Raw genomic sequence first — 12147 nt, 5'->3', positions numbered from 1 at the left:
GAAGACAGGCTGAGGAAGTTGGGGCTGTTCAGCCTGGAGAAGAGAAGCTGCGTGGAGACCTCAGAGCAGCTTCCAGTGTCTGAAGGGGGCCTATAGGGATGCTGGGGAGGGACTCTTCGTTAGGGACTGTAGTGACGGGACAAGCGGTAACGGGTTAAAACTTAAACAGGGGAAGTTTAGATTGGATCTAAGGAATAAATTCTTTCCTGTGAGGGTGCTGAGGCGCTGGAATGGGTTGCCCAGGGAAGTTGTGAATGCTCCGTCCCTGGCAGTGTTCAAGGCCAGGTTGGACAGAGCCTTGGGTGCCATGGTTTAGTGTGAGGTGTCCCTGCCCATGGCAGGGGAGTTGGAACTGGATGATCTTAAGGTCCTTTCCAACCAAACCATTCTGTGATTCTATGATTCTTGAAAAATCATGTTGATTGTGAAACACTGGAGGATATAACCTGTATTTTTTTGATTCAAACTCAAAAGGAAATGTCAACAGTGCACCCAATGATGTCTTGAGTTCAAACACGGCATTGCACAAACAGGTATCTTTCTTCTTTTAAATTTTAATGTTGCTAAAACAGGTAAAGTTTGGCAACAGTTTAATGCCCCCCAAAACCATACAAAGATGAACATGCACAGCAAAAATAAGATTCTCCTTATAAATAAATGCCTGAGCCTAAATATGCATGAAATACCCTGCAAAAATACTTCTCATTTCAAAGTACTCAACGGGTACTTCAAGGGCAATGGAGCTGAAGGGCCTGGAGGCCAAGTGTGATGGGGAACGGCTGAGGGACCTGGGGGGTTCAGTCTGGAGAAGAGAAGGCTCAGGGGGGACCTGATGGCTCCCTACAAGTGCCTGACAGGAGGATGGAGCCAGGAGGGGCTGGGCTCTGCTCCCAAGGAACAAGGGATGGGACAAGAGGAACCGGCCTCAAGCTGCCCCAGGGCAGGTTTAGATGGAGCTGAGGAACAATTCCTGCCCCAGAGGGTGCTCAGGCATTGGAACAGGCTGCCCAGGGCAGGGCTGCAGGCACCGGCCCTGCAAGGGTTCACACCCCGTGGAGACGAGGCCCCAGTGCCATGGGGCAGGGGTGGCCTTGGCAGTGCAGGGAACGGTTGGACTGGATGAGCTTAAAGGGCTTTTCCAACCTGGTTGATTTGTGATTTACTGCATTTACTTTGAACAGAAACAGGTCTTGTGGGTTGATTTTCTTGAACAAGTCCTGCTCTAACACAGTAACTTTTCAGGAAGTTGAGAACTCTTTACACTGTCATAGCACAACATTGAAAACTTGAGAAAAGAAGGCAGAAAACCTTGTGCAGATGCTTCTTCACCCTTTTTGGTGTCTTCATCTTCTATGCTGGGGCTTTCACGGGAAGAATTCTCCTGCTGAGCATTGCTGGGTTTCAACAGGGCAGGATCAATCTGTGCTTTCAGCAGCTCCAGGGTCTCAGCGAGCTCATTGCGGTTTCTAGATGACAGAATTAAACCCTGTATTATCTGATAAGCCACTTGCTCAGCCCAAAGGGATTCATAACAAATAAACGAACACCACCTGCTTAAATGAGCCCTGCCCTGAAACCCAAATACACAACCACAGCACAACGCCTGTCCCACAAGTGGCTGATCCTTCATAGTCAGAAGTCTTCCAATTTATCCATACCAAAATGAAACTCCTTTGGGGGAAGGACCTTTTCCATCTCAGCTTAAGCCCTGTCAAGTCTGGATGTGAGCTGCTACTATTCTTTAATGTATTATCCTCTTACCCATCCTCATTGACTGCTTTCCCATTGCTTTTGCCCTCTCAATGGAGAGAAAGTTGCAGTTTCCTGCTCCAAAAGGAACAACCACATCATTCAAGTGACGTTTCCAAAAGCAGGGGACTACAACGGTGGCTGCTGTTAGAAGCTGCCAGAAGCCTCTCCTGCATCCTGCTACCCTTCCCTATCTCCTTGGTAGCTTAAGCAGAAAACAAGTTACACATTGGCTGTTACCAACGCATACATGTGAAGGCAGAGAATCACACTGTCAGGAACCGTGCTCTATGAGAAATGGAGTTATTAACACAGATTTCGGAGACAGTCACAAATGGCTGAAAATCCCTATAAAATAAGGAAAAATAAAGGAAATAAAGGGGAAATAAAGAAAGGAATACCTAACAATGCACTTCCATGTGGATCCATCCTGGTCGTCCTGTTCTTCTATGTACATCCTGACGTTATGCTCTTGATCCAGCTGATACCAGTACATGAGGCCATCCTTGTCACGACCGATGGGCTGAAGGCGCATGGCATCAGCATCCTCCTCATTAATGATATTCTTGAACTTGAGGTTATCATCAAACTGACATTCACAGAGATACTGGGAAAGGGAGAGATGAGGGAGACTGTTCAAATGTCAAAATACAGACAGAAATAAGAAAATCAGTCATTTGGAGCTTTTTTTAAGGTCTCTTTCTATCGTATCTGTAAGATTGAGCTATCAGGGGGGTGTTTTCCAGACCACGCTGGTTTGAAATGAAAGAAGTTTTGGGGTTTGGGTTTATTTTTCCCACTTAGAAAGCGTATTTGTAACTGTTTTACCTACTCCAAATAACCTCATTCTACAACGAGCCATATCCCCAAACTTGGAAGCAACCCTGAGAGCTTCCTCAAGACCTGAAGGCCCATCTTTGGCTTTGGAACTCAACAAGATAATGAACATCTTAAAGCGCACTTCTGTCAGCATCTCTGTGCCCGTGTACAGTCAGTACAAACCAGTTTCCATACAGAGGGTGAAAAATAAGCAGAGTGTTCAGTTTGGGCCTATTCCACTCAAATGAATCTGATGCCTGGCACAAGATGAGATCTATATTTAATGTACCTACTTATGGCTCAGTCAAGCTAAATTTGCAAGCTGTTGAAGTGAGTGAGAAAGCCAAAGCTCCATTTAAGTGAGCAAGGAAGAAGTCCTTCAGCACCTCAGCTGGTGAATGAGTACCTTCAGAATCCCCAGTTTGCATTCAACACTCATTTCCAGGTATCCTTTTTTTTCCATCTCCCAAGCCCACGTGCTGTTGAATTCTTGGCATATCTGTCACAAACAGAATCACAACAGTGCCAGGGTTAGTAGATAAAAGCAACTTTAAGCTTTTGTATTAAGAGTACCATGTTACAGTAACAATTCTACACGATCTCTTCAGATAGCAGGTCAGAAAGACCCACAGAAAACAAAAGTGGGATTGCTTGGCAAGCACTTGTGAGTCTCCATGGGAGAACAGATCATCAAGGCTCTGATCATAGCTGCTCATAGCAGCTTCCAGTACCTGAAGCGGGGCTACAGGGATGCTGGGGATGGACTATTCATTAGGGACTGTAGTGACAGGACAAGGGTAACGGGTTCAAACTTAATCAGGGGAAGTTTAGATTGGATCTAAGGAGGAAATTCTTTCCTGTTAGGGTGCTGAGGCACTGGAATGGGTTGCCCAGGGAGGTTGTGAGTGCTCCATCCCTGGCAGTGTTCAAGGCCAGGTTGGACAGAGCCCTGGGTGCCATGGTTTAGTGTGAGGTGTCCCTGCCCATGGCAGGGGGGTTGGAACTGGATGATCTTGAGGTCCTTTCCAACCCAAACTATTCTATGATTCTACGATCACCACCAGGCTCTTTAAAGCTCTGAAATTAGGCAGCACAGCTCTGAACCAGGAAGATATGCTTGTCTCTGCTGTGCCAAAGCTCCTCTTCTTCTATTTCTGACTTGTCTATTTAGAATAGAAACTCTCTTGAGTAGACATTTATTACACGCCCCTGTGGCACTTAGTACATCTTGGGCCACCTGAGCCCTACGCCTCTACTGCAGATAAACGCCCCTGACACTCACTCTGCACTGTGGAATTATGATTCTTTAGAAAATAAGCCTGGGCTTCAAGCTGCTTGATCAGTATTTTAATGTACAGAATCATCAGCGAATCAAGTGGGTTGGAAAAGCCCTTTAAGCCCATCCAGTCCAACCGTTCCCAGCACTGCCCAGGCCACCCCTGCCCCATGGCACTGAGGCCTCGTCTCCACGGGATGTGAACCCTTGCAGCGCCGGTGCCTGCAGCCCTGCCCTGGGCAGCCTGTTCCAATGCCTGAGCACCCTCTGGGGCAGGAATTGTTCCTCAGCTCCATCTAAACCTGCCCTGGGGCAGCTTGAGGCCGGTTCCTCTTGTCCCATCCCTTGTTCCTTGGGAGCAGAGCCCAGCCCCTCCTGGCTCCATCCTCCTGTCAGTAGTTGTAGAGTGAGAAGTGTGGCCAATTTCTATTTACTTCAAGCAAATAAATTCAATGACACCAATATAAGGACAAAACCAAACAAAAGAAGTGGCAGTAGAGTACAACCAGATTGACTCAGCAGAAGCTCCAACAGTCATGGTGCAGAAGGAATTCCCTCTCCTCCTAAACAACTCAGACATGAACAGGAAAGTGCTGTTTATCAGTTGAGGACACATGGTGAGGCTATTCCAGTGGAAACACCAGTTGGAAGGAGGCAAAAGCTGATCCATCTCCAGTCAAGATTATTCTTCAATGCTTCTATCGAATGACTGTTCAGATTAGCACACAAGGTGCTGCTGCCCTTCAGCCTCCAAGGAAGCAAGGCCCTGTCCAATGGACTCAGAGTCAAGGCTGTGGTCTCCCAATCACCAAATGATTATTAAACACAAGATACAGCCACTAAGCTACCTGGAAACCTGTAAATCACATCTGAAAGCAGCTTTCTCTGGAAAGAGCTGCCAAAATAACCCTAAAGTTCACCCACCAGAAGTAGAGCTCAGCTGATTCGTATTGTAAAACTCCACGTGGGCTATAACCCCAAGGCTGTGCTACCTACCCTCTGCTATCCTTAGTACCAACACCTTTTCTTCAGTGACCCATGAGTAAACCTGCACTCAGATCAGCTCACCCACACGATAAATCATGCTCTGACTTTAAACTATGGCCTACAGAGAACAGTGAAGAGTGCTCTCAGGTCACAGTGAATCCTGCTGGAGGGCCGTGTTTCCTGCACCAAGGTTAAGGAACCCTATGTGAGCACTTCTCTGAGGCAAAGCCAAAGCTGACAGCAAGAGACAATCCCTCCTCACTCACAAAATGGGGTTACTCTGCTTTCTGTCTCATTCTCAACTGTGTAACATGAGGAACACTGGGAGCTGTGTATCAATCCCTTGCTGAGGGCATGTGCCAGTCGCTGCTCATTACTCACTCATCACGTACGAAAGCAATAATGAGAAGTTTCACATGCTGTGGAAGTGTGTGACTGTCAAAGCTCAGAGGCATCAGAGCTGCTGAAGCATCTGTTCAACCTGAAAAGACTATGTTTTGACAATTGAACCCCAGATGATTGTGCTTCCTCCTGACAAGTACTGTCACAACCCTGAACTATGGATCTCACTGAGACAGGCTCTGATGATGTGGTACTCTCTGCCTTCAGGGAGGGGACTTTTCACAGTGATCAAAGAGCTCCTGCTTGCATGAGCTTCTGCAAACTACGGAGTGGTCAACACCATCCCACCCTGCAAAAGAGAACCTGAAACATCTCTCAAGTATTTCCAAAGCAGCAATGACGGCATCTGACACTATTGCCGAGTTCCTAATGTTCACTGCAAAGCGTGAAACCAGGAAGGTGAAAGGCAAAGCCGAGTCTGCCTGGATGGGACTACAGGCACCTGAATTTTAACAGTCAGAAAAGACACTGTGCTCAAAACGTGCCAGTTTTGGGGTTGAATGTGCCAGATGGACCAGTCCACGTAAACCTTATCCATATACAACTGCAGTATATGCTTGACAAAGGCCAAGTCATAGAATCCCAGACTGGTTTAGGTTGGAAGGGACCTTAAAGCCCATCCAGTTCCAACCCCTGCCCCGGGCAGGGACCCCTTCCACTGGAGCAGCTTGCTCCAAGCCCCTGTGTCCAACCTGGCCTTGAGCACTGCCAGGGATGGGGCAGCCACAGCTTCTCTGGGCACCCTGTGCCAGCGCCTCAGCACCCTCCCAGGGAAGAGCTTCTGCCTAAGAGCTCATCTCAGTCTCCCCTCGGGCAGGTTCAAGCCATTCCCCTCGGCCTGTCCCTACAGCCCTTGTCCAAAGCCCCTCTCCAGCTTTCCTGCAGCCCCTTTAGGCACTGGAGCTGCTCTAAGGTCTCCCCTTCAGGAGCCTTCTCTTGTCCAGGCTGCCCCAGCCCAGCTCTCTCAGCCTGGCTCCAGAGCAGAGCTGCTCCAGCCCTCTGTAAAGCCTTTTGCCAGGGGACAGCACAACCTGAATTAGCTCTACTGCTCGCTTCCCAAAGAAGAGCTCAGCTGAACAGTTCCTCTTCACTGTTCAAATGTTTAGGACAAGCCACTCCTCTACCTCAGCCCTACATGCCTATACACACTGCTTGCACAGAGAAGAGCTATTTTCTTCCAAGCTGTTTGCTAAGCATTTTATATTACTGTAAGTACAGCCAATTTTAAGCCTACAGCCATCTTCTTCCAAAAAAGACTTGTGTGGATGCTCGTGAGCCAAGCTGGGTGGTTCACCATCAGAAGCCTCAACTGCTGTGTTCCCTTCCTTCCCTAACATATAGTCATCAGTCAAAATACCAGCCACAGCTTAGAGACATTGTTTTTATCATGCTCTTTGCAATCATGGCAGTCAAATAAAGCATCTCTATAAACTGTATATAAAACCCCATATTAATACTAATTATGTGCATAAATATGAAGAGCATGTAAATTTGAATGCTCTCCATTTAAAGTTTCCACCTTAAGACATGAAAACAGTCACATATAGAATATATCAACCCCTGTTTTACCAAAGCAACACATTAGTGGGTTTTAGCAAAGGAAAACCAGGTCAACATTAGAGTATGTCAATAATACTCAGCAACCTGCGGGCACCTAGGAAAGTGCTCCCAATGGTTCCACAACGGTTCCCAACAGTTCGGTTTTTCCTGGCTTTTGTGGCTTTCCCCAATACTCCATTGGTTTTCTAAATTAGTTATATCCCTTTGAAATGAGGATAACATTAGCAAACCTCTCTAGCTATATTCAAATTCCTTTGTTCTTCAATGTTCCTTTGAACCATTGCCTAGACTAAGCTTCAAGTTAGCTCTGGAGACTGTTAAATGAAGTGGAATTTCTTACTTGGTCTTCACAGGGGAGGTGGGAGGGGTTTCCTTACCACTTCCCATCCTTTCAGTGCCTGCTGAAGGAAGATTTTCCCTTATAACCTTGTTTTATTCCTCTGCTTTCTGCTCACCACACAAGTGCTAAGTTGCTTCAGCAGAGGACATATGCCAGACTCTGTTTTTCTCAGCTTGCTGCAATGGCTTTTTAGTGTATTAAGGAATTCAACACAATACAGTAACCGCAGTAATATGTGAAGTACACACAAGTTACATAATTTATTACATTATTCTTCTAAAACATCATTATAAATGCTTTACAACTGGTTAAGAGGTTACATTTAACCCCAGGCCCTTCAGCAGGTTAATTCCTGACATAATCCCAGTCCTAAAAGCATCGTCATCTTAATACTGCATAAACCTCAAGATGAATCCCTGGCTCTGTGAAACTTAGAGACAGCACTTAAGGGACCAAAAGGCACCTGGATTTGCCACTTATCATTATCTGTGTCATTGTTCTTACCATAATGCTCTGTTTCTAAGTAAGATGCGATCATGGCTGCACAGACAATACTAAGACTACGTTTTTGTGGATTAAAAGACATATAGAACATATCCAAGGGGGAAATGGTAACTCATTAATTTTGAGTTATCTATTTGTATTTTCTGAAGCAGTGTAAACACTTTAAACTGAAAACTATGTGTGTAAAGTGCCATCAATGGCAGAGCCCCAATTAAACTCCCAACACAAAACAAGGGGATGCTGTATTTATGGATACGCAACTGCATTGTCATCCTTTTTGAGTGCACAGATATCAATCACCACAATACTTTCATTTATTATTAACACATGCTGCAAGAATGGTGTGGTGAGTCCCTGGGTGAATACCAACCAAATCACAGTACTAAAATCATAGCCAGATGACTGATAGACAAGTGAATTGTTACTGCGTAAATCTCTGCTAAACTTAGTTTGCAGGCTACAAAACCTCCTTATTTAGGGTCTTAATGCTCAAAGAAGTATTTTACTACCAGGTATGAAGGTGTCCACTCTTGCACATGCAGAAATACTGTCTGGTTACTCAAAGTTAAGCTGGGATCTTCCACAACTAACACCTGGGCTTGCTCAGTGCTGGCCACGACACAGCCCAAGGCTCAGGATCATTCACAGGTCATCCCAACCACACTCCAGCATTGCAGTATCATCCAACGTGCACATTGTACCTTGATCAAATATTTTTCCCATCTGTCTGCTGTGACAGACTTGCCAATCTTTCTCATCAGTTTCAAGTGAAGCTCCACCAATTCTTTTGGAACTGCAGCATTGAGAGAAAGAGAGAGAAAAACAAAGACGTTATGAAGGCTGGTACAAATATACGTCAATGCTAAACACTGATAACACCAAAACACTGTGACAAATTGAGACATTCTGACTGCACACAGTGACTTGAGCTCTGCTGAAAAGCATCCCCACAACTGAGAGATGGAGGAAGGTTAATTTGATCCTATTGGATTTGCACTTATGATGATCATTGTCCTTATATCATGGAAATAAGTATCAATGATAAAGATGTACAAGTTGTGACAGAATTAAAGCAACTGGACAAGAACTATACCAGTGAAACACCTACAAAAGTACTACTGCAAGCAATACACTTGCAGCTGCCTCCATAAACCCAAAGCCATCTTCTGCCCCACAACCAGGACATAGCTGAATCCAACCTCTGCTTGAAACACTTCAGAAGCTTTATCCTAAATACTTACTCTGTAAGTACTGCAGGGACAGATTAAGGCCTGGAGATATGGGGTTGAAGGATGGAGGAAAGAGCTGCTGCTGAGTACAGCTGCATAAGCACCATCACCGAATCAACGCTGTCCACCCAAATTGTACCTCCCTCTTTGTATATGCTCCTCAGATACAGCTTCACCGTCTCCTCTCAGCTCACATCTGTGATTTATGAATCAATCTGGCACCACCAAGTGGCAAACTCGCAGAGCATCAATTCTATAAGCTAGTGAGCAGCGTGACCTTTGAAAAACACAAACCCAGTTATTACTAATGCAACTCCATGTGCCCACTGCCATGAGCATCCTCATTTGTCATTTGTTGAGGAGAAGCTTGATGAAATGAACTTTTCAAGTATCTTTCCCTGCTCTTTGCATGTATTTTTATTTACTCAAAGCATTCCCATTGCTCTGCACACACTTTTAAAGCTGTAAACCCCAGAACTTTTATGATCATAATTTATGATCATATAATTTATGACGGCTTTTCTGATGGTCCAAGAGCGTTTCTTGACACAGAATAAAGAGCTGGGACACTAAATGTCACTGAGATGCCATTTCTTTTAGTGTTCTATTCAATATTTGAGTATCTGTGTGAATCTATTCAATATTTAACTTAAATTCACCTTTGTGTTTCCATCATTGAATCCCAGACTGGTTTGGGTTGGGAAGGATCTTAATGCTCACCCAGTTCCAACCTCTGCCATGGGCAGGACCCCTTCCACTGAAGCAGCTTGCTCCAACCCCTGTGTCCAACCTGGCCTTGAACACTGCCTAGCACTGAACCTACGTAACTTTAACTTACTTTTGTTCAGGATACAGAGAGAGTTCCTGACAAGAATTCACTGAACTGGGACACAAGAAGAATCATTGTTACAACACTTCCAATCCAACTTGTAACACACCAAAGAATCATAGAATCATAGAATAGTTCGGGTTGGAAAGGACCTCAAGATCACCCAGTTCCAACCCCCCTGCCATGGGCAGGGACACCTCACACTAAACCATCCCACCCAAGGCTTCATCCAACCTGGCCTTGAACACTGCCAGGGATGGAGCACTCACAACCTCCCTGGGCAACCCATTCCAGTGCCTCAGCACCCTAACAGGAAAGAATTTCCTCCTTATGTAATATATATAATAACAAATGGGAGATGTAACTGCTTTGGGGTTGTTTAAATCAAACAGACTACATCTCCTTTGTGAAGTATCATCCTTGTTCCAGTAGGACCTGCATCACTCACTTCAGGAACTGTTGTAAGAACCTCATCACATCGTGCCTTCTTTTAGATCTCACATAAGGGAAGGAACAACACATAGAACCTTTCTTGCCCAAGAGCTATTCTGCCAAGGTTGTGGTCAAAACAGCGTGATGGAAAGTACCTAAACCCCTCTAAATCTGAGTGATATTCTCAAACAGATATGAAACCTTCATCTCTGGACTGTAACATAGCAGCTCTCTAAAACCTTCAGAGAATACACTTCAGTGGTGGAGAAAACACCAGGACATTGTGCTAAGGGATAATAACACATACAAGCACTACTTGTAAAGAAAAGCTGTTTCAAAGGATCAGATATAACCAAACCATGGTGCCATCTGTGAGGTACTCAAAGACATCCTTCTCCTAGGAAGAGGCATGAGTCAGATGGGATGAGTCACTGTAGGTATCATGATAAGGCTTCTGGTGTTCAGCCAGCTGGAGTCCCGCACTTTCCTGAAGGGTAGCTCTTACGCAGACTCATCCAACACCCTTTGAGCACTATTCTAGGTACTGCAGCATTCCAGGGAATGTCCCATGCAGCACTTCCATTTCTAAGAAATTTGGGAATGGCTTAAAATTGAAACAAAGTGTGAACACATGGAAATCCCAACATCTGGTTAGAAAAGCTGTAACTTGAACACCTGCACAACCACAGATTAGAGACCTGATTGTGGGCACCCATTAACACCTTCCACAGAACCATGACCCTGTTTCACCTCTACTTCTTTGCCCTGCCAAAATGAAGTTTCACAGCTGAACACTCACTGAAACAGCACTGAAGTGAAGGAGCACAAAACCAGAACATGCAGGTGACAAGGAGCCCTGGGGCTAGAGGGAGGACTGGGGGAACTTGGTATTTGGAAAGTTATTACAAATGAAAACCTACCTAGCAGAGAAGAGCTGGAGTGCTGGATACAGAGGGGAAGAGAGAAGAATCATAGAATGGTTTGGGTTGGAAGAGACTACAAAGCTCATCCAGTTCCAACCCCCTGCCATGGGCAGGGACCCCTTCCACTGGAGCAGCTTGCTCCAAGCCCCTGTGTCCAACCTGGCCTTGAACACTGCCAGGGATGGGGCAGCCACAGCTTCTCTGGGCACCCTGTGCCAGCGCCTCAGCACCCTCACAGGGAAGAGCTTCTGCCTAAGAGCTCATCTCAGTCTCCCCTCGGGCAGATCAAAGCCATTCCCCTTGGCCTGTCCCTACAGGCCCCTGTCCCAAGCCCCTCTCCAGCTTTCCTGGAGCCCCTTTAGGCACTGGAGCTGCTCTCAGGTCTCCCCTTCAGGAGCCTTCTCTTGTCCAGGCTGCCCCAGCCCAGCTCTCTCAGCCTGGCTCCAGAGCAGAGCTGCTCCAGCCCTCGCAGCAGCTCCATGGCCTCCTCTGGCCTTGCTCCAACAGCTCCACGTCCCTCTTGTGCTGCTGCCCCAGAGCTGGATCAGGGCTGCAGGGGGGGTCACCCCAGAGCACAGCAGAGGGGCAGGATCCTCCCCCTGTGCTGCTGCTCACGCTCTGGGGGTGCAGCCCAGCACACAGGTGCTTCTGGGCTCAAGCGCTCACTGAAGCCGGGTCATGGGGAGCTTCTCCTCACCCAGCACCCCAAGTCCTTCTCCTCAGGGCTGCTCCATTTGGTCTCCCCCAGCCTGTGTTTGTGCTGGGATTGCCCCAACCCAGGGGAGGACCATGTTGAACTTCATGAGGTTCACACAGTCCCACCTCTTCAGCCTGTCCATCCCTTCTGGATCCCATCCCTTCCCTCCAGCATATGATGGCCTTGGTATAAACTCGGCATGATAACTAAATGGAAGGACAAAACCTCTAGTAAGAACCAGGCAAGAAGTTGCAGTGGTTCTCTGACAACTGTGATAAGGAGTCCCACATTCACACAGGAAGCTTGGCATAGAAAGAACCTGAAGGATTTGACGTCTGTAGCATTTCCCAGCAAGAAAGAGCAGTAGTTCCTGTTCTAAAGGACAATTTCAAGAGCTTAT

At 46.4% G+C, this 12147-nt stretch overlaps 1 protein-coding gene across 2 annotated transcripts in view; it reads right to left on the bottom strand.

The window, feature by feature from the left end:
- Nucleotides 1-12147, bottom strand: part of RSF1 (remodeling and spacing factor 1) — a 57375-nt gene that overhangs the window by 24765 nt on the left and 20463 nt on the right. Inside the window, exons 2-5 of one of the 2 annotated variants that reach the window (XM_065678867.1) lie at nt 8339-8430; nt 2975-3067; nt 2151-2356; nt 1309-1466 (exon numbers count right to left, since the gene is read on the bottom strand). In XM_065678867.1, coding sequence (XP_065534939.1) covers nt 1309-1466; nt 2151-2356; nt 2975-3067; nt 8339-8430 — 549 coding nt within the window. The other variant, XM_065678868.1, reaches the window with a different exon arrangement.

Source organism: Lathamus discolor, chromosome 4 (assembly GCF_037157495.1).
Source record: "Lathamus discolor isolate bLatDis1 chromosome 4, bLatDis1.hap1, whole genome shotgun sequence".
Lineage (NCBI taxonomy): Eukaryota > Metazoa > Chordata > Aves > Psittaciformes > Psittacidae > Lathamus > Lathamus discolor.
This window is presented reverse-complemented; position numbering and strand designations above follow the sequence as displayed.